Raw genomic sequence first — 20,813 nt, 5'->3', positions numbered from 1 at the left:
GCCAGCCACAAAGTTACCATCACCGATCGTTGTTACCCTATTTTCAACAAAATGTATTCAGCGTTTTTAAATTAGAAACCTATATTGGTTTGGTTCAAAATGTATCTTCCAAGTTGGATTGAAAGATAACTTCCGAACGGTATATTAAAGGTAAAAAAAAAAAAATAGAATTTTGGGGGATTAGGAGCAACATGAGAGGTCTAAATAGCAAACTTGTTAAAAAAAGAGAGAGAGGGGCTAGTGAGCCCAATCCAAAATGAAGTAAGTGGGTCCCATGGCGCCACAATCACAGAAATGAATTGAAGGATTACGTTACATCTATAGTATACACCGTGGTGGTGTAGTAGCAGAGTCACAATTTCAATGGCCGCGGAAATTTGTGGCGGGTCTCTATTCTTATCCGTTAAAACTGAACTACAACAACGCCAACGGTTATTTCACCATTCTCAACAAACCGCCACTAGATTCAACTCATCTAAACCTCGTTTCTCTTTTCGCTCTTCAAATTCCTCCACCTTTCACCGCCGTGGTTCCTCCTCCGTATTCTGCCGTGTTGCCAGCACCGATACAGTCTCCGACTTCGACTCCACCGCTAAAGATGGACAGGATCGTCTCTCTAAGGTTTTATTTACCAATTTATCCTTTCTTCATCGCTCATTTCAAGCTCCAAACCGAAACTGAATAGCTGAAAATGTAACTGTAAACGGTTATTATCAACTAACTAACTAACGGTTTAGTTGTTTAGGTGCCGGTGTCGAATATAAGGAATTTCTCCATCATTGCTCATATTGACCATGGAAAATCAACGTTAGCGGATAAATTGCTTCAGGTTACTGGTACTGTTCCTCAGCGAGAGATGAAGGAACAATTTCTTGATAACATGGATTTAGAGAGAGAAAGAGGCATCACTATTAAGCTTCAGGTTCTTCTTTTCGAATCTTCATGCAATCATACAATATTTAGAATTAGATTCTCATATTTACTCATCACTAGTGATTTTGGAAATAATGTGTTTGTGCTCTCAATTTGATTATGGTGTTCTTTTCTACTAAGGCTGTGTTTGATAAAAAAATAGCTGATGGTTGATAAACTAGCTGATTGAATTTGTAAGATTTGGTAAAATTAGTGGTTAAACTAGCTTATAGTATGAAATGACATAAAAATGATCAATTTAATTGATTTTTTTTTCAAGTAAGATAGCAGGGGTAAAATTGGAAGAAAACATGATAAGCTATAAGTTCATAAGCTACTTGAAATAGCGTTTGAAAAATAAGCTATAAGTTAGTAAAATAAGATATAAGCTCTTTTTGAAAAATTGTTACCCAACGGGTCTTTTTTAGTCATTTAGTCAAATGAGCTTATAAGCTAGCTTATGTGTCTTCCCTAACAGAGCCTAAGTATGTGTTTGGAATTTGGATTAGTTTAGTTTGCTTTTAAAGTAACTTGTCAATTATTTTGTGATATACTATTTTTAGAAGATAAAGCTGTTTTTCATGGGGGGGGGGGGGGGGGGGGGGGGGGGGGGGATTTGTTAGCATTTGTCTTAATCCAAACCAAACTTGCACTATGTAATAAATATTATAAGAGGTGGATGGATTTTTTTTTTTCATTTTATTTATTTTGGAGAATATGATTTTCAAATGGTTTTTGAGAATTGAAATTTGTATGCAGTGATGGATAAGCATTTAACATAATTTTGATCATGGCAGGCAGCTCGAATGCGTTATGTGTTTGAAAATAAACCATATTGTCTAAATTTAATAGATACTCCTGGACACGTCGACTTCTCATACGAGGTATGCGAATGTAGTAATTGGTAATTGCATACTCTTACGTTCTTTCTTCTTCTTTTTTTTGGGTCAAGTAGCCTAGTGGCTAGAAATTCACCCCTTGAGGTGAATAAATGGGGAATCCTTGGTACGAACCCGGACCCTACATATATAATGCGATGTCCCTACCAACTGATCCATGCTCACGGACATACTCAAATGTTTATTTATTTTATAGTTTTGCTTAAGCTTGGCCTCTGTTCCTTTCTTGCTTTTTTTCAAGCTAGAGTCATGATCAGATATAACACAAATATGGACTTGGAAAGAAAAACTAGAGCCTCTTTTCTAGATTGTCTGGTAGTAATTTCGGGAGTTTATAGGTGAATTGCATGTTTGTGAAAATAAATTGTTAGATGTTGGAAACTAGAACCAGAGAAAAGGCGAAAATTCAGCTGGCATTCTATTTGAGTGCCCTCTCTTTTTTTGTTCTCCATCACCACTTATGAGAAACCATTCTGGAAAAGTATTTTGTCAGGGTTTTAAACTGCAGTGGTCCAAAAAAAAAAAAAAACTCATGTTTGTGGCTGCAATCACAGATCTTTATTTTTTTGCAATCACAGATCTTTATTTAAAACCTCAGTAATTGGTTGTTTTATATCTTACCCAGATTTTAGAACAAAAATGGCTTTGAAAAAAAAGAGTTAAAGCAATCACAATTTGGACTTATTTGCCTATTTCACTGTGTCAGATTATTCGATCAACTTTATGTATTACATGTGGTTAATTATAGAAATTCATCCCCCACCAAGAATACTTTCTCTTCTTATTTTGGTTGGTGATAACCCATCAGAACATTATCAAGGTAATAGTATGATTTTGACTATTCATCTATGGCTAGGTTTCTCGATCACTTGCTGCATGTGAGGGTGCTCTCCTTGTAGTGGATGCTTCTCAGGTGAAGCTCCATGGTTTTAATATTTTTATTTCCTTTCTAGGTTTATAAATTATAACCTCTATGATATGATGGGTGATATTCTCACTTTTAGCTGGTTTTTGCTTTGTCTTCATGACTTTGTTTTTCCAAATAACAGGGGGTTGAAGCACAAACACTAGCTAATGTTTATTTAGCTTTGGATAACAACCTAGAAATTATCCCTGTAAGTATGTTGTTCTAGTATTCTGCTCTTAACTTTTCTTTTCCTTAATTTTTATTCTAATATACTGAGAGACTCATTGTCCTTTATCAATGATAGTTTCTTTTGCTCGCCATCATGCATGCCCAAAAAAAAATAAAAAATTGTTCTGTGCAATTGATATGTATGACCATCTGTCAAGCAGCGATACGAAACAGTTGTATTCTCTTATAGGCACAAAGTTGTGGCGAGAAATTTTTCCTTACCAAATTGCAGATGGATTTGTCTCCTTGTTTCCTTCACTTTTCTGAAATTATAAATTTATGAAATATTATAAGTGTGTAAGCATGCACACATATTTTAATAATAATGCCAGATATTCTGTTACAGGTTTTGAACAAAATAGATCTTCCGGGTGCAGAACCAGATCGAGTTATCAAGGAGATTGAAGAGGTTTGTTTTTCAACTAGACCTTGTTGTCATTATACTCTTAACCTTTCTGTTTCAAAGGGAGAGACTCTACAATTCTTCTCAGTTTAAGTTTGTTCTCTTATGATGCTATGATTTATTTGTTATTAGACTGAAGCAAATTTATACCAATTATTTGTTTAACATTCTAAAGTTTCACAGTTCCTAGTTTAATTCACAGTAATTGGAGTGGTTATAGTTTATACATCAGGCGATTTTATATACGTTAACCGGGGCTTTCTTGCATGAGCATTGTCTATTACTTTATTCTTAATTTATAAATTCATGAATCATGCTTATAGAATATTCATAAGAAAGTTTCTAAGTTGAATTGATTTCTTGTAGGTTATAGGTCTAGATTGTAGCAACGCCATTCTCTGCTCTGCAAAGGTCAGTTTTTGTTCTTCTATGTCCTTTGTTTTGTCTTGTTTACCCCTTTATCTCTTTAAGTTATATAATTCAGATTATGACACTACATATATATATATATATATATATATATATATATATATATATATATATGCATATATTGTGTGTAAACAATGAAATTACTTTCTTTTGTAGGAAGGAATAGGTATAATGGATATTCTAAATGCAATTGTTGCAAGAATCCCCCCTCCTCCTGATACATCAAAAAGGCCATTGAGGGCTTTAATATTTGATAGGTACTTTTTAGATTTTGTAAACATTATTAAACAACCGATTTAATGATGAAATGAAGACATCATATAGCCACTACACTATGAATTCTCATGGACCCTTGTTTAAAATTTCGATGACATTGATACTGTGAAATAATTTTGGTAAGCTCCTTGATCTAAAACTTGTCACATGGATACTTCAGCTGATAATTGGTTGGCTTATTTAAGTCCAAGGATTTGATTTCCATGTCTGAGGTTCCACCCATAGGCCCATACTTTAGTTTAGTTTATTATTTTACATTGAAGTTTCATTCCACTATGTAAGTTCAAGGATCTTGTTTCATTTTAAGCAGATAGTTTCCATACAATTACTATACATACACTCATACGCACATAGATGTCGAGTATTTTACATGCATGAAATCCTTTAGTTTGTGCAGTAATTTAAACCTCCCTTGCATTTTGAGTCTTCAGCTAATATTCGTTTACATGTATTATTTATCCTTCAGTTTCGTTTACATGTATTATTTATCCTTCAGTTTCTCATATAAATTGTTTCTTTGAATCTTAGTGCAGTTACTATGATGCATATAGAGGTGTTATTGTATACTTTCGAGTTGTAGATGGAACTATAAAGAAAGGTGACAGAGTTTCTTTTATGGCTAGTGGTAAGGTAAAGTACCTTTCTTATTTTATGTGCCCTTTCCTATTCTACCGAAGATTAAGTTTGGTGGGGATGACTTTCAACAACAGTTGCATGTTCATAATTTCATTCTTTAAATGCGTGACTGCAAATAAATTCAAAAGTAGTTTAATCATTGATGAAAACTTTGTTATTGTGGTGACTCCTAAAATTCTCTAAGTAATGTAATTATTAAACTGCAGGATTATTTTGCCGATGAAATTGGAGTTTTGTCTCCCAATCAACTTCAAGCTGAAGAGTTGTTTGCTGGTGAGGTAAAGTAATACTTCTAAATGATTGATTTGATGAACATATTTGATATTGCCTACAGTGTTTACTACTGTTTTTGGTTCCGTAAAGATGACGAGATAAAAGTATTGGTCATGTCATGGAACACTATATCAAGGAAAGACTAAAGAACTATTGTCATAAACTTTTTAATGAAGATCATATGAGTATTATTTGAACTCAAACAACCTTAATGCTAGAGACGGGGATCCAAATTACTCCTACTACCAAAGAATTCAAGAATCTGAGGTAAAAACATTTAACAGAATGACTGATGGTAAGGAAGTCAAGTTGAATGATTGAATCGAATAATATATCTATAGTTAAGTATGAAACAGTCTCGATCAAAAGTTATAAGATGGCTCACAAAGTTGTTTAATGATATTATGAGGTCTCTAAAATAAATAAAAAGTTGAGAGTCAAGAGAGAAATTTATGAAAAATCAAAGATATAAATTCGGGAAAAGAAATAAATGAAAAGTCAAATATATGAAGACAAAACTGGAAACATGATTTTTGCACAAATAGAAACAAAATAAAATATATAGAATGCAAGTTTAGCAATAGATACACAATCTGTGACATAACTGGGGAACATATAGTACCGCTATTCTCACGTTTTACATGCCCTGGGTCCACCAGACAAAGTGGGGAAGTAGATAACAGATAAACGACTTTACCATTGACATAACAGATATGATGAGAGATAATATATGACACTGATGATGTATTGTTTCTCCTGAATATGTCTGTTTGTCTGTGCATGTTTTTCTGGCATGACAATTTTATTCAATGGTGAATTTGTTCTTTTATTGCTTTTAATTTTGTAAAGAAAGATAAAAGAAGCAATTTTAATTCATTCTGAATATTGATATCTTGTGTTGTGCTCTGATAGGTCGGCTATCTATCTGCATCAATAAGAACAGTAGCTGATGCCAGAGTGGGTGACACGATCACTCACCATTTTAGAAAGGCAGACAGTTCACTCCCTGGATATGAGGAAGCCACTCCTATGGTGTTCTGTGGCCTGTTTCCTGTCGATGCTGACCAGTATTGATTTCTTTTTTGCATTTTTTTTTCTTTGTTGAACAAGAGAATTGTGTTGTTACTCATGAATGTTGCTGGAGTTAATCTTTTCTTTTTTTTTTGTTCTGTCACCAGATTTCCTGAGCTACGAGATGCACTTGAGAAGCTTCAACTCAATGATGCTGCACTGAAGGTGAACTTATCTACTGATATGCTGGAGAATATTGCATTTTTCGTTTTAGGCTTTCGGCAAGGGGACATAATTTGCATTTTTCTGTATATGCTATCACTTTCGGTTGTAGCTTGCTCTTTATCATTATAGTTTTTGTCTTAGTTAGAATAGATTTAACTATGAATTCACTTTTCCTTTAAGTTGTTTGACTTGATATTAAGTTAATTATTTGTTGTACTTTAGAATTAGGATTCTTTCATGGAAGAAATTCATGTCAAATCCGCTAGGCATAAAAGTTAACTTAAATTATACCATGTACGAACTGAATGCATGGTTTCTCTTTATATATTCTATTTCTATCTCAATGTCTTTTTCTATCTATCTCAATTTTGGAACCATGCACTATTCCCCTAAATATCCAATTTTGTTTCGGTGAAGCTGACGTTGGTAGGATTTGTTATTAATTATTTGAAGAGTATATTGTCTTTTCTGGTTTTCAGTTTGAACCTGAGACCTCAAGTGCTATGGGATTTGGTTTTAGATGTGGGTTTTTGGGTCTTCTCCACATGGAAATTGTCCAGGTTTGATTTTATTGAAGTATATAGTATCTACTCTTTGGCTTTCATAGGAAATGCTTGAATGTTCTTATATTGCTCAGTTCTTAGAGATAAGGTTGAAAATTATGATTAATTTGAGAAACCTGGTCTTATATTTTCTAGCACTTTATATTACAGGAGAGACTTGAGAGAGAATACAATTTGAGCCTGATAACTACTGCTCCAAGTGTTGTATACAGAGTGAACTGTGTTAATGGTGATACTGTAATTTCCTCTCATTCCTAAGCTCCATTTCTATGTAATACTTTCTTTTTGTAAATGATTCATTAAAATTGAATCTCCTTTATATTTTTCAATGGTGTAATATTGACACCATCATTTTGTCTTAATCACATAATGCTTGAAGGTTGAATGCTCAAATCCATCTTCACTTCCTGAGCCGGGTAGAAGAAAATCAATTGAGGAGCCAGTTGTTAAGGTTATTTCTTACACTTGTGGTGTTTATTGTTCACTTTTTTCAAAAATTGAAGCAGTTCAGGTTAAACATATCAATTTGTAAGTATTGTGTGTACAAACACATATTGTCTTTACATGCAATTAATGTATACAGATTGAGATGCTTACGCCAAAGGACTATATTGGTCCGCTTATGGAACTGGCTCAAGAAAGAAGAGGGCAGTTCAAAGAAATGAAATTTATCACTGAAATTAGGGCATCGCTCACCTATGAATTACCACTAGCTGAGGTAACTGTTTGCATTAGTTCTTGTTGGTTTACCCTGTAAATCATGCACCTCTCTGTTTGACTAATTTGGGCTTCCATATCTGAATCTCCTTGAATATCAATCTTGTAGATGGTTGGTGATTTCTTTGACCAGTTAAAGTCAAGAAGCAAGGGTTATGCAAGTATGGAGTATACCGTTATCGGGTAATTACATCTGAAAGCATAGTTTATTGATGATATGAAATGCTGTTGAGTGTTGACAATTGTAATATCCCTGATTATATGGTGTAATTAAAGTAGTTTTCATAAATAATTAAATAGGAAATACCTATAGTTTAGGGATTGTAAATTAATGCTGAAATAATCATCTTGAAAGTGAGAGGTAGGAATGGACTGGGGTCTTGGGCTAAGAGAGTTTTGGTATGACGTGGTCTCAGTTTTCACCTTTTAAAACATTACTAACTTTGTCTTACTTGACTTACATACCATATACTTCCTTACTTTAACAGACAACCCTTGGTTCCAAAGCTACTCTTCACAACTGAAGTTTAGAATTTCCTGCTCTTAAATCATATATAATACTGCATCATCTTGTATGTCACTTGATTGTGAAAAATATCATTCCAGATGCCCTGTACTATGTAGTACCATGTTACCATTTTATATACCTTGTACTCTGTACTAGAAGAGGACGGCATTTTCCAATTTGAAGTGCATATACTTGTATTTATATTTTTAAGGCTATATATATCTCTTGTTACATGAAAGCATAATTTTAAGTGTGAGATGGCTGTTTTTGCCAAGAATCCTCTTAATGTTCTAATTCTTTCTGTTATTTAATTTTCAGTTACAAAGAAAGTGATTTAACTAAACTCGACATACAGATAAATGGTGAATGTGTGGAGCCATTGGCTACGATTGTGCATAGAGATAAGGTAACTTACTTTGTTCAAGATTGCAGCACCAATATTGTTTTCTTTTTTATTTAAAAGTTATAATATAATTACTATTGTAATTTATCCTGATGGGAGCATCCACCGCCAATTTTTGTTCAACCATTGGATTTGCACCCCCATCATAATAAGAATGTTGATGTTGCTCCAATCAAGAGGTTGTTAATTGCTATTACTCTACCCATGAATAGGTGTCGAAGTAATCATGGTCCTCATAGGGTGGAAGGCTCAATATGGGGGTGGGGGCAGTGGCGGAACTGGAAAATAATTCTTGGGTGGGCCGCAAAAAAATTATAATATTTAAATTAAATATAAAAATTATATTTCATACAAAAATTTAATTTAGAATAAATATAAATTTTACCATAAAATTAAATTTCATGCTCTAAATAATATTCGACGTGTTCCAAATGACTTGAAAAATTATCAATGATTTATTTTAAATTAATATTTATATAAGTTGGATCATCAAAAAATTATATATTTTATTGCTTAAAAGATAATTATTATTTTTAATTGAAAATAGTTGTGCTTTTTTTATAAAAGAAAAACAAAATTGTCTATTTTTTGTATTGATATATATACATGAAAATTAACATTTTATGAAAAAATGTGTTTGGTTAAGTGGTTTGAGGAATTGTTTTGGTCTCAAACTCTCCATGGGTTCAAATTATGGGTATTAAACATGAATTTTTTAAAAGAAAAGAAGAAAATGCAAAACATAAGGGAAGAGGGAGTTGAACACAGGACCTCTTGCCATAAAACCATGCTACAAACCACTAGGCCAAACTCCCAGTTTAATATGTTTATACCGCAACCAATATATATATAGTAGATAGGTATAATTTTATTAAGCTCCCAAGGGTATTTAAGTACTTTCACATTTTTTGGGGGTGGGCCATGGCCCTCCCCAGCCCCCCCTAGGTCCGCTGATGGGTGGGGGTGAATAAGGTGAGGAAGGAATTGGGATTGAGTGCAAAAAAAAATTCATGGGTGTTAAAGAGAAATTAAGAGGGTATAAGGATCAGAAATGTGTTAACGGAGACTAACATAGTAAGTTAGGTGTTACTTGTGAATTGTGATGTGGAAGATTTAATCAAGATGTGTATTTAATAGGCAAACAATACAAACGCCACATACAGAACAGTTTGTAAGTTTTGTCCAACCGAATGGTATTTTTGCGGGCATTTGGACTGAAGAGAAATGGAAGATAAATTTCTACCTTTAATGGTCAGAACAGTTGTCAGACCTGTAATCTGTATCTTATTCATTGAGTCAATAATAAAAGTGAGTTGATATGAGAAAAGGAATTGCTATAGTTATATTTATTTTTATTTTTTTGGAATACAAGAGTGCCTAAGCCCAAAAAGAAAAACTACAACTCGACAATAGTTATATTTATAAGAAACATTTATAAAAAATACTATTCTCAACATTTTAAAAAATTTCATTATGCTTTCTTGATCCGATATTAGTCCATATTTAGATGACCAAAGGGGGGTTTATCTGCAGTTAGCAGTCATCTCCGAGGAAAGTATGTTTCACAAGTTGTAGTTTTGCATGAACAATCCTTCGTGTTTTATGGGCTGTACCGTTATAGTTAAATCTGTCTGCATATTCATGATTATGCTTTTTATTTTACATCAAAAAATTGTGAGAAAATCAACAGAGGCTTTTATTTGCAGGCATATTCTGTGGGAAGGGCTTTGACTCTAAAGTTGAAGGAGCTCATTCCACGACAAATGTTTAAAATACCAATTCAAGTAAGAATTGTGTTCCTAGCATGTTAATTCATAAAACAAAATCAAGAAGTACTTATTCTTATACGGTTTTTCTGCTTTATATATTCCTAATTTTGCTGTTCACTTTCTATTTCTCGTCCTCTGATTCGGTTATGAAGAGTTGTTTTAAAAGTTATGAAACTAACCACAATCCTTGGTATCTCTGTTCTAGGCATGCTTAGGCGCAAAAGTGATTGCTAGTGAATCTTTATCTGCAATAAGGAAGGATGTATTAGCCAAATGCTACGGTAAGACATGTTGCAAACCTTGAGGGATCTTAAATCATTTTAACCGTAACGATTTTGGTTTTTCCCAACTGGCTAGTTCTATGGTGCACAAGTGAGAGGGCTTTCATCATGCACAAGTTGTTTTCCACCATTGGATCAAATGAGATATGATGATTGATGAGACTTATTGATCCAATGGTTTAAAACACGCTTGGGCATGTTACAAGATTATTTTACATGTTCGCATTAGATAAAACTTTTCCCAACTTATTTAAAAGTTTGCCTGTCACAACGATTAATCTTTTTTTTTTTTGTCCAATGTCACTATGGTTTTTAATTTTTATATATAAAAGAAAAGTTATTTCTCCCATGTAGATATTTACTACTCTGCTCCTTTTTATAATCTTTCTTTTTTCTTTGTTTAGTCAAGTAGTCTAGTGGCCAGAAATTCCACCTTAAAGCGGATAAGTGGGCCCTGCATATATAAGCTTTCTTCTTAATTTTCACACATACTAACAAAAATAGGGAGTGTATTTAATTTTGTATAGTGATTTATTTTGTATAATAGCTTTGTTCCTTTTAACTTTACATTCCTTATCATGTTCATACTTCTAATTGCATGGGTTGCTTGTTTCCAATTGTTTTGGGTTGATGATATAGGTGGAGACATTACGAGAAAAAAGAAACTGCTTAAGAAACAGGTACCACCGTAGTATAAATTGACGGATGTCATATTTCAGTTTACTCGTTTTTACAGTGAAATAGGATGGTAGCTGTGTTTTGTGTTTCTCTTCAATAGTATTTTTTACAACATAAAAAATTAATTATTTTTTTTACTTAAAAATTAATTTTGTTGTATTTAGCAAGCTGTGGAAATATGAAATTAAATTTCTGATGCGAAATTTATGTATTCAGTCTGAATTTTACCTTAGATTACCCAGAATAGTACTAACGTCTTTCTTCAATCAGGCTGAAGGAAAGAAAAGAATGAAATCAATTGGTAAAGTTGATGTACCTCAAGAAGCTTTTATGGCAGTTTTGAAACTTGAGAAGGAGGTGATCTGATCATGTTTGCATGTAAATATGATGTTTGCATGTAAGTTGTAGCATTTTCTGAAATTGTAAATATATTGGGAAAATATGATGTATTCTTTGGTTATTATATGATCCAAATGTTATTATAATTGATTCTTAGCGCATACAAGATTTTGGATTATTGATTCTCTTAGACCTGAAAAGTTGAAATATTTGGGCATGTAAGTGTTATAAGCCGCTAATATATACACAGCCTGTATAAACATATATAAGCCGATTCGGTGTTATATCACAACTGGGATATGATTAAAATTATAAAAATAATAATAAAATAAAATTTATTCATTTATTTATTTATTGCAGCTTCAATGGCTAGCCATTTTTATTTGTAAAAGATAAAATTAGATTTAAAAAATAAAAATATAACCATACGCCTTTTAAGAATAATTGTTTCATTTACGATTGTACAAAAAAGATATAAATTTGTACAGAACTACAAAATTCTAACAGGCAATACGACATTTTAAAATGACAACTTTAGAAAAGTGTATTATTGTCATTTTGGAGGATTTTCATTTGATAAAAGCATTGAAAAGCTTTCTTTAATTGAAAAACTTTAGATTTTGATATTTTTAAGACTGTTTTATTCCCTTTGGTTTCTTAACAAGTGCATTTAGCATTATCCTTATTTAATTTTAAAAATTGTACAATGCTCAATCTAAAAACTTTTTTTTTTTTTGTCAAAGTAGCCTAGTAGCTAGAAATTTCACCTTAAAGGTGAATAAGTGGAGTGTCCCGGGTTTGAACCCGGACTTTTGCACATATAGTGTGATGTGTCTACCAATTGAGCTAAGCTCACGAGGACATCAAATAAAAACGTTACGTCTTTATGAACATAACTCAATTGACATGAATATTGCTTGTAAACTGAGTTCGAACTTTAGTACTCGCTTATTCACTTTAAAAAGTAAAATTCTAAGGTAAAGTTCCCGTCACTAGGTTATTTGAAAAAGAAAAAAAAAAGTTACACCTTACAAGCTTTTAATTCTTAAATTTGTATTTTTTTTTTACACATGTTGGGACGTGCTTGTTGCAAAATTCTTCAGAAATTACCAAAAGAAAAAATTGTCATGTTTTTCAAAAAAAAAAATTGATAAAGGGATGTTTTACCATTGATATATGGTCCACAACGAACTTTTCTTAAAGCTGTGCAAAAACGAAGGGCACTAGTCTATATCCTCATTAACTCATTTAGTATATACACTCATGACTGAACATCAATTCCACCATGCCCCAACACAGAGTGGGCACTGCAGTCACATTGATGCAAACATGAACATCTATGGCCTAACAATTTCTCTGATCTATATAAGTGGACAGTGATGATATCACTATGTCGTGGAACTTGGCCGAAACAGACCCTAATGAAGCTAATGGAATCCAGTGTACCATAGTTGCTGCAAAAATACTGGTATTCAACACTTGTGGCAAGAGTCTGATACGAGCCGACCCAGAAATTCCACCCTTATGTTCATGTGTGTTGTTACTTCTCTCCATTGATAAAACTTGCGATTATCTGACCACATCTAGTCTATCAATCACGTTTAGTGCTCGCTCTTTGTCGATATCAAAATCAATCACAGGAAGCTTTGACAAAATCCTATTAAAAGATAATTCCTTGCTTTTACTAGATGAAAGACTGCTGGTCTTGGTCAGTCTGCACTTCTCCCTCAATGTAGGCTTCAGACTGTCAAAGTCCAAACTTTTACTGATTCCTTTTATTTTTGTTTTCTTACTTGCATCCTGCAGCATGTTTTGCTCATCGATTGTTAAAATGGCGTTTGTAGATTGCTTATTTGTCTTTTCAATGGTAACGCCAACAGAGGACTTCATTGCAGACTTCACTTTGCCAGCCTTACTTTTGATGGCCAAGCGGTGAAGCCATGAGAGAAGTTCAAGAATATAATGTTCTACTTTATCTTTATCAGCATAGTGGAATGTTTCAATCCGCATTGCACCACCCGGGAAAACTTTCTTATTCGCCTCAGAGCTTCAAGAACCGGAAAGTATTTAAAATCAGCAAGGATTAAAAGCACAGAAAATACAAAGAGGGAAAACATAAATTTCTAATTCAGAATAGAAGAACAGTAGGGACTGCAACTTACCCTGTGTTTGCCCACTCCCCTACCCAGCCAAAACCATGATGTGCTCTGAACCAATTTTAAAACACCAAAAGAAATTAGATTATCTTATATGTAAAGTGAATAAACTGATGATAAAAGATTGCCTTTCACGTGGCCAGTAAGGAGGTAGCTGACGAAAGGCCAGAGATCTTACTTGGATGTGTTTGTGGCAATTGGAACCAACCAATGTAATGTTTTCTCCATCTCATCTTTGATATCTGCTACAGTGAGCTGTGTAACCCAGACAACAACAACCACAAAAAAAAAAAGAAAAAAAAAAGACAAATTTAAGAAGATTATTTTCTTCAGTAGGATGTGGAAATCTAAGGCAAAAGAAAATTGATTTCTCAAAACTTGTTAAGCAATTTCTTAGAATTCTAATTGTGTATGGTGTTCGCTGCAAGTTTAACAAACTACTAAAGTACAAAGGCAAGTGATATAAGAGAATAAGTATTGGATGAAATAAAATCAAGGGCATTTACTTAGCATTCATTATGATAGGTGGCTATTAATATTAACTAGGTGGTTAATTGAGGCATTGACTAACAAACCAACTAAAGCCCCTCTTCAGTTGTGTTGTGGACTAGAGGCAAAGTGTGCTTCAACCTAGAGCCTTTCCATGTCTATTCTAAATTGCCCAGAACCATAATTTTTTTGGTCTCATTTTTCAGCAAAGCGGTAATATAAGAAAGTATAAGTGGTTAATCATACCTCTTCTACAACATGAAAGGATGGTAACTTGGAACGTAAAGTTAATTTTATATTAGGAGGCAAGTTTTGATACAATGTATCCCTTGTATTCGCAGGCATAGAAATAGACCTGGCTACCTGAAAGCATCAACATGAACTCAGTACAATGCTCATCAATACAAAACAGAATTGTGGTTGTTTTCTCTCTAAAAAAAAAAGAAGTGAAATTTACTTTATTCCAACAACACAAAATCTGAAAGTGAAAGTAACAGAAGGAAAATAACAGAATGCGCAAGTAGCACAGAAGAAATCAAATACTTAAAAACAAGAGAAGCATTTCTAGAAACTCAATAAGATTTTCACCTGATTCAGGGTAAGGTGCAAAATAAATAGTCATGGAATGAAATAGATACAGTAACATAGATTGACTTACAAGGGTATCAATTTGAAGCACTATGTTTGCATAATGCAAAGCAAGACCTGCAGGGCCCAACCTTTGGTGGTTGCCAATGTCTCCAATTATTGGCTTTTGGCCATCTTCAGGTATCCATGAATAAACAACATTAAAAGTGTGAAGCAAAATACATCTTTCAGTACAAACTGATTGCAACAATAACTTGGTGAGATTAAAAACGTATGGTGCTGCAACTGCTCCCAAAAAGCAGACACTTTTTATTCCTTCCAGATTTAAAATTTATCAATTACAAAATAAGGCAAACAGTGTAACATGTCTGATATTTCCATAGTAGCTAGCAAATGGTTTATTAAATCATCATAGCAATAAGAACTAAAAGTAATTACATTAATCAAGTGAAACAAACAGTATAAATGACTTTCAGTGGTTACAGACAGACCTGCACTGCCAAAGTTATTGCTTATCTCCAGATGTAAAAAATGGACAATGTCTACAAGCTTCTCAATAACCTGCAATCCATTAGATTATGAGTTATACTCAGTTTTTCTCATTTTTTGATTTGAGAATGAGTTATCTTTAGTATTACCAATTTACATGTGGGTCAGACACACAATGAAAGTCTAGTAGAGAATTAAACAAATGGGGAGGAGGATATTGAGGGGTGAGATGAACACATCAAGAAGTAATCTGTAGTTACCTCCTCCAAACTTCTACACCAGAGTGATTTTTTCTTTAAATGTTTAATTTGCTTCTTTTGACTTTTAATTTCAGCTCTCAAGAATGCAAGGTTATCACCTATAAGGGGAAAAGCAATACTGAAGGTCAAATTATATATAGGAGATAAGAGACTATGAGATAAGAGACTAACATGAACAAATACTGCTTAATATACTGCATGGACAAACTTATGGGTTGCTGATAGCTGCGACTATTTCTTCAAAAGTATTTAATACGGGTAAGCAATCGTCCATCCTTTTAGAATTCCATTCTCAACAATAATACATTGTTCTGGCTCCAATTTTTTATTAAAAAAAATATCAGTGAAAACCAAAAGTAGGTGCTATGTGGTAACCGCAATCGCTCTATACAGTATATACATTGTTACACTTTAATAAGAATGGCTTTGAATGATAATCTATGACAAATAAAGAAAGCATTCATAACAGAATAACAAAATAGGATAAGCTAGAGGATAACATAGATATCAAGTTATTATATCCATTTCAAAGTTCTACGCAAAAAAGTATTTTAATATTAGCATGTATCTTTTTTAATATTTCAGAACTAATTACATGATCAATGTGATTGTGAACGTAGTCCTCAGGTTCCACACATGTATCACAATCTAATTTATTACTGAACTTCGGGAAGAAAAAATATCAATATCAAAATTATTCTTCATTTATGAATATGATTATAACTCGAAAAGATCTCTTCTGGGTTTTAGGTTAAGTTTAGAGTAACATATTATATCACGCACATTGGTGATATCCCACAATTACCTCTTTGATCCTCCTCTTCACCCTTATGCTCAATATCCTGTTCAAATCTATCCAATGCATGAAGTTCGTGGTACAAATCCTGTGGTCACAGAAAATTTGATTTGCCAAATTCATTTACAAATAAATAATCCCTCATTAAAAATTATGTTGAATAAAAGGAAAATGCATGGAGCATAAAAATCACTGTATATTAAAACTTAATAAATTGTTGGTGGATTCCAATAATACATTGTTGGTGGAGTCCACCGTGACAAGTCAACTAAGTTGTGCATGGTGCACAATCCTTTTTTTTTACCATTGGATGATAGAGCCGCACCAAATTTATGATAAACCATGGTTGCCTAATCGGAACAGTGTCACCCTCTGCCTCCACTAAATACCCTTCTATGTATCAAATATTACCCAAGAATCAATTTTGAGAGGACTCCAAGACAGTCAAATAGATACTCGTTCTTGTGAACCAGATTTTTTCCTGTTCATTCAAAATCAAATTTTTGCTATTCATTTTAGATCTGTTATTATTTCTCCTCAAAAAGGTAAATCTGTTTTTTTCACGTTCTTTTAGATTTTTCTCCTCTACATATGATTTTTTAATGCACTACGATAAGGACTTGAGACATTCACAAATTGGATTTGGGCCAAAAATAAATCTTAAAACATGAGATTCACCCTAAAAATATGAACTTGCTCTTTTGGGATCAAGGAATTGCAGTAAGAATGTTCTTAGGAAAATAGTTGATGAAACAAAACTTTTTGTAATAACCCACTGCTTGTATATTTCTTGTTCAACGTACAAAAAAAATTAAGGGCTCAATGTACAAAAAACAAATTAAGGGCAGAGGGTGGCGGTTAAGGGTCGTGGGTGGCTGACGGTGCAACAATGGCGGAAGTGGGAGGAAGCTCAAATCGGTAGCTCCAAAGAGAGTGTTGATATACAGTACATATGGTTCTTTATAATTATAAGATCTATGAAACTTTAATCTTACGGTTCATATATGTGGTGCATGCAAGACTTGTTCATGTTAGAAAAAACCTACATTGTTTGGAAAATTGAAAAAAAGGAAATCTTATATAATATTTCCTATTTGGGAACATTCACTCAACTGTTTAACAGTGTTGAAGGAGGGGTACAATAAGTAATCATCTATAAACTTTCCTTTTGTCAATTAGCCTAGTGGCTAGAATTTGACCCTTAATGTGAATAAGTGGAGTGTTCGGGGTTTGAACCCCGGCTCTTGCATATAAAATGCGATCGGGGACAATCATCTATAACTTAATTTAACCGCAACTATCAGTCGTCATGCAAAGCTAAGTATTTTATTTGGTGACATAAGGGAATGCACTCACAGCTGTAAATTGGACCGAAGTCATCAATTGTTTCATTATTGATTCTGCCTCATCTCTTGAGAGTCTTTGAGAACTTGACTCTTTGCTAATCCTAAAATGTAAAACAAAAAAGATGGCTAATAATAAATATATGAAAGGCTAAATATGTTTTGAAGACAAATGAAAGGCTAGATGAATGAGTAAGTACAATTTATATTACTTCTCAAAGTAACGGTCTAAGTTGTGCCACTGTGGATCCTTTGAACGATTTCCAAAACGAATCACCTCATCAGAAAAAACTTTCAACTCCTGCCTGACAACAAAACCCAAATCATATACAACTGACTATTATACTTTAAGGAGTCATGGAAGTACAAAACAAAACACGTAAGTTATTTAATTAATCCAATACTTACCTCTTGTCCACGGCAACAATCCTAAGAAGCTCATCCTTATCCTTTGACACTAAATCATGCACAGCCTCTGAAAGAAGCACTTCTTCTTTAAGATGCCTAATACTTTTTGTGGAAAGAGATTGCAGTAGATGAAAACCTTTAACAATCGTGTTTGCAACCTCAAATGCTAAGATGGAAATTTCACTCCCCTTCATTGCAGCTCCAGAAACAAACCCACTGCCAGCATTTAAATTTGCCATGCTGCTCCCAAGATTATCCAAAACCTCCACCGCCTTCCCCAATCCAGCTCGTCCCAGGCGCGAACCAACTGTGGAGACCTAAAATAGAAAGATCTTAGTATATGATATTTTCATTACTCTCCTACATATAATTCCATTTAGACACAAACCAATGAATACTGTTATACAAGCTTCCTCCCACCAAAACCCTTAAAGATTGATTCATAAACAATGCATAAGCCTGTTTTAGCTTGTCTTACAATTCATTTTAATTAGGCATAATAGCTGGTAAACACTGAGTCATAGAAGCTTTCTTAAGTCAAGGACCAACTTGCCTAAAATCTTAAACTAAGGCGATAAATCCCACGAAATGTTATAAATTATATGTTGGCATCCAATGCACTTGAGAGGAACAATTTCCTTATCACGACAAGCAACCTAATTTGGAGCCTCAAGCTTAGATACATAAACAGGGACAGTAAACACAATTAGAAATATAATAAACGCAAATCTCAAACTTGACATTAGTAATAAACAAACCCTAAATCCCAATTAGAAACCCCCACCTCCAAAGTAATACTAGTAATTACAATAATATCAACTCAAATCACATCAACACTCATCTTTAGTAGTAAAAAATTTAGTTTCCAGCAGCAAAAAATCCTTCCTAACAAGTCAACTGATAACCAAATAATTGCAAATGATGATCCTAATTTCAAAACAATTAATCACTCTCAATAAAATAAATAAACTAGTAGGATCGATCCTAATATCATATCAATAGAAAAAACGGTTAAAGTAGTACCTTAGCAGCGTAGCGTGGAATTCCGTCGTAGAAAACTTCATCGGAGGTGAGTCCGGGAGGATTTCTGTCCATGGTTTGACGGTGTACCTGAGGCGGTGCGGTGAAATGAGCGGTGTTGTTGTTGGCATCGGAATCGGCATCGGAGTTGGTGGCGAAGACGCGGTCAACTTGAGAGGACCTAGAACAAAGACCTCCAAAGAGTTGAGAAAACCAAATTGTGAATAATTGAATCTTTGAATTTGAAGCAGTTTCCATTCTCGTCAAATTCAATTCAATTATCGGTCATTAGTTGAAACAAAAAGTGATGAGTGTTTGTTTAGTTGTGTACTACTGCTACTATGGTGAGTGTAGAGGTTGAAAAATGTTTCTAAAGAGAACTTGAAGAAGAAGAAGACAATAATAGTGCTAGAAATGAAGACTACTGCCACGTCACTTGTCACATGCTTCAAAACCAAAAAGTCTTTCTTTTTCCATTGGGCGCCAACTAGAAATTACATAAAAATACAAGATTGGTCTAGTGGTTGGGACCGAGGAATTTGAATAGCATGTTATAGGTTTTGTGTTTGATCTTCAGTTCCACGTAGTTTTCACGCTGTTTTTAATTAGGACCCTCATGTCTAAAATTAATTGTTAAGATTTTTTTCTACTATGCTGATTTTGAAATCGACTATTTTAAAATAGATGGGTGAGATTTGCTACAATGTATAGGTGTATAATTGTGTGCTCTAACTACATTAGAGCATCATGATCCATCTAGTATGGACTACTCCTCTTAGTACATCCAGCTGATTTAACCCTTAATTCAACTATTTTTTTTAAGGGTCTTGCTAACGAGTGCCCTCGGGGCACTCTTTAAGCATTTCATTTAAAGAAACTTTTTATTCAAAAAGTTAAATATTACAATTTCCAATGCGTTGACTTTACGCATTCCGATAAAAATTCTATAAAAAACTTACTATTTAAGGGCTTAAATAGTGCCCCGGGGCACTATTTAGCATTTGCCTTTTTTTAAAACTCTTAATTTAACTATTTAAACTATTCATCTCACCTTGTGTTACTAATACTCTTAAGATTTACTGTATTTTTGTATTTGACTTATTAAGATGAATTGCTTGTAAAAAAGTTGTATCTGAATTGCATTAATTCAAAACAGCATGCAGTCATGCAATCCGATCAAATATGACTCCCTTATTAAGATCAAACATTTTTTTAAAAAAAATAACAAATTTTTTTATTTTAATTTTAGATCATCTGATTTTAATCAAATAGGCAAATTTAATTTGACTATATAATTGCAAGTGCATATATATATATATATATATATATATATATATATATATATATATATATATATATATATATATATATATATATATATATATATATATATATATATATATCCTAACATTTGACAGCATAGTACCATAAAATTAACTTCATGGATCAAACACACGCAAAAAAAAAATACTAATTTTACATAAAGGAGATGTAACAAATACTGTAAAGACAAAAAATATAAATTTGCATGGACTATAAATTAAATATATTCAATTGAAACTCAAACTAAAATACAATACTATTAGTGATATAATGTATATATTTATTTTTTTTGGTTTATGATGATGTATAACTCCCTCCGTACCACAATATATGTCACTTTGGGGAAAAAAATTATACCACAATATTGTCGCTTTATATTATCAATGAGACATTTAATGCTATTTTTTCTATTATACCCTTAACTATTTATTACTCTCTCTTTTTTTCTTTTTTTTAAGCCAAAGAAAATATATAATAAATAAAA

The 20,813-nt window shown here is 33.1% G+C and overlaps 2 protein-coding genes across 2 annotated transcripts; one reads left to right on the top strand and one right to left on the bottom strand.

Annotated features, from left to right (window-relative positions):
- Positions 1–224: 224 nt before the first annotated feature.
- On the top strand, positions 225–11,635 carry LOC123913760 (translation factor GUF1 homolog, chloroplastic). The gene is made up of 22 exons (XM_045964606.1): positions 225–621; positions 746–922; positions 1,710–1,796; positions 2,668–2,724; positions 2,861–2,926; positions 3,293–3,355; positions 3,716–3,760; positions 3,935–4,035; positions 4,588–4,684; positions 4,897–4,968; positions 5,876–6,030; positions 6,142–6,199; positions 6,679–6,759; positions 6,913–6,999; positions 7,142–7,213; positions 7,346–7,480; positions 7,589–7,662; positions 8,306–8,393; positions 10,097–10,174; positions 10,365–10,440; positions 11,080–11,120; positions 11,389–11,635. Exons 1-22 carry the CDS (start codon positions 364–366, stop codon positions 11,482–11,484), a joined length of 2,064 nt encoding a protein of 687 aa, XP_045820562.1. The 5' UTR covers positions 225–363; the 3' UTR covers positions 11,485–11,635.
- Positions 11,636–12,534: 899 nt separating this feature from the next.
- LOC123915681 (protein PSK SIMULATOR 1-like) lies at positions 12,535–19,446 on the bottom strand. The gene is made up of 12 exons (XM_045966881.1): positions 19,010–19,446; positions 17,987–18,303; positions 17,791–17,883; positions 17,592–17,682; positions 16,245–16,323; positions 15,440–15,537; positions 15,182–15,251; positions 14,761–14,864; positions 14,349–14,465; positions 13,792–13,868; positions 13,620–13,664; positions 12,535–13,504 (listed from the first exon to the last, which is right to left on the bottom strand). The coding sequence occupies exons 1-12, from the start codon at positions 19,262–19,264 to the stop codon at positions 13,027–13,029; spliced, it is 1,824 nt and encodes a 607-aa protein (XP_045822837.1). The 5' UTR covers positions 19,265–19,446; the 3' UTR covers positions 12,535–13,026.
- Between the last annotated feature and the right edge of the window lie 1,367 nt (positions 19,447–20,813).

Source organism: Trifolium pratense, linkage group LG3 (genome assembly GCF_020283565.1).
Source record: "Trifolium pratense cultivar HEN17-A07 linkage group LG3, ARS_RC_1.1, whole genome shotgun sequence".
NCBI lineage: Eukaryota > Viridiplantae > Streptophyta > Magnoliopsida > Fabales > Fabaceae > Trifolium > Trifolium pratense.
Note: the sequence above shows the minus strand (reverse complement) of the source record. Positions and strands in the feature narration are given on the sequence as shown.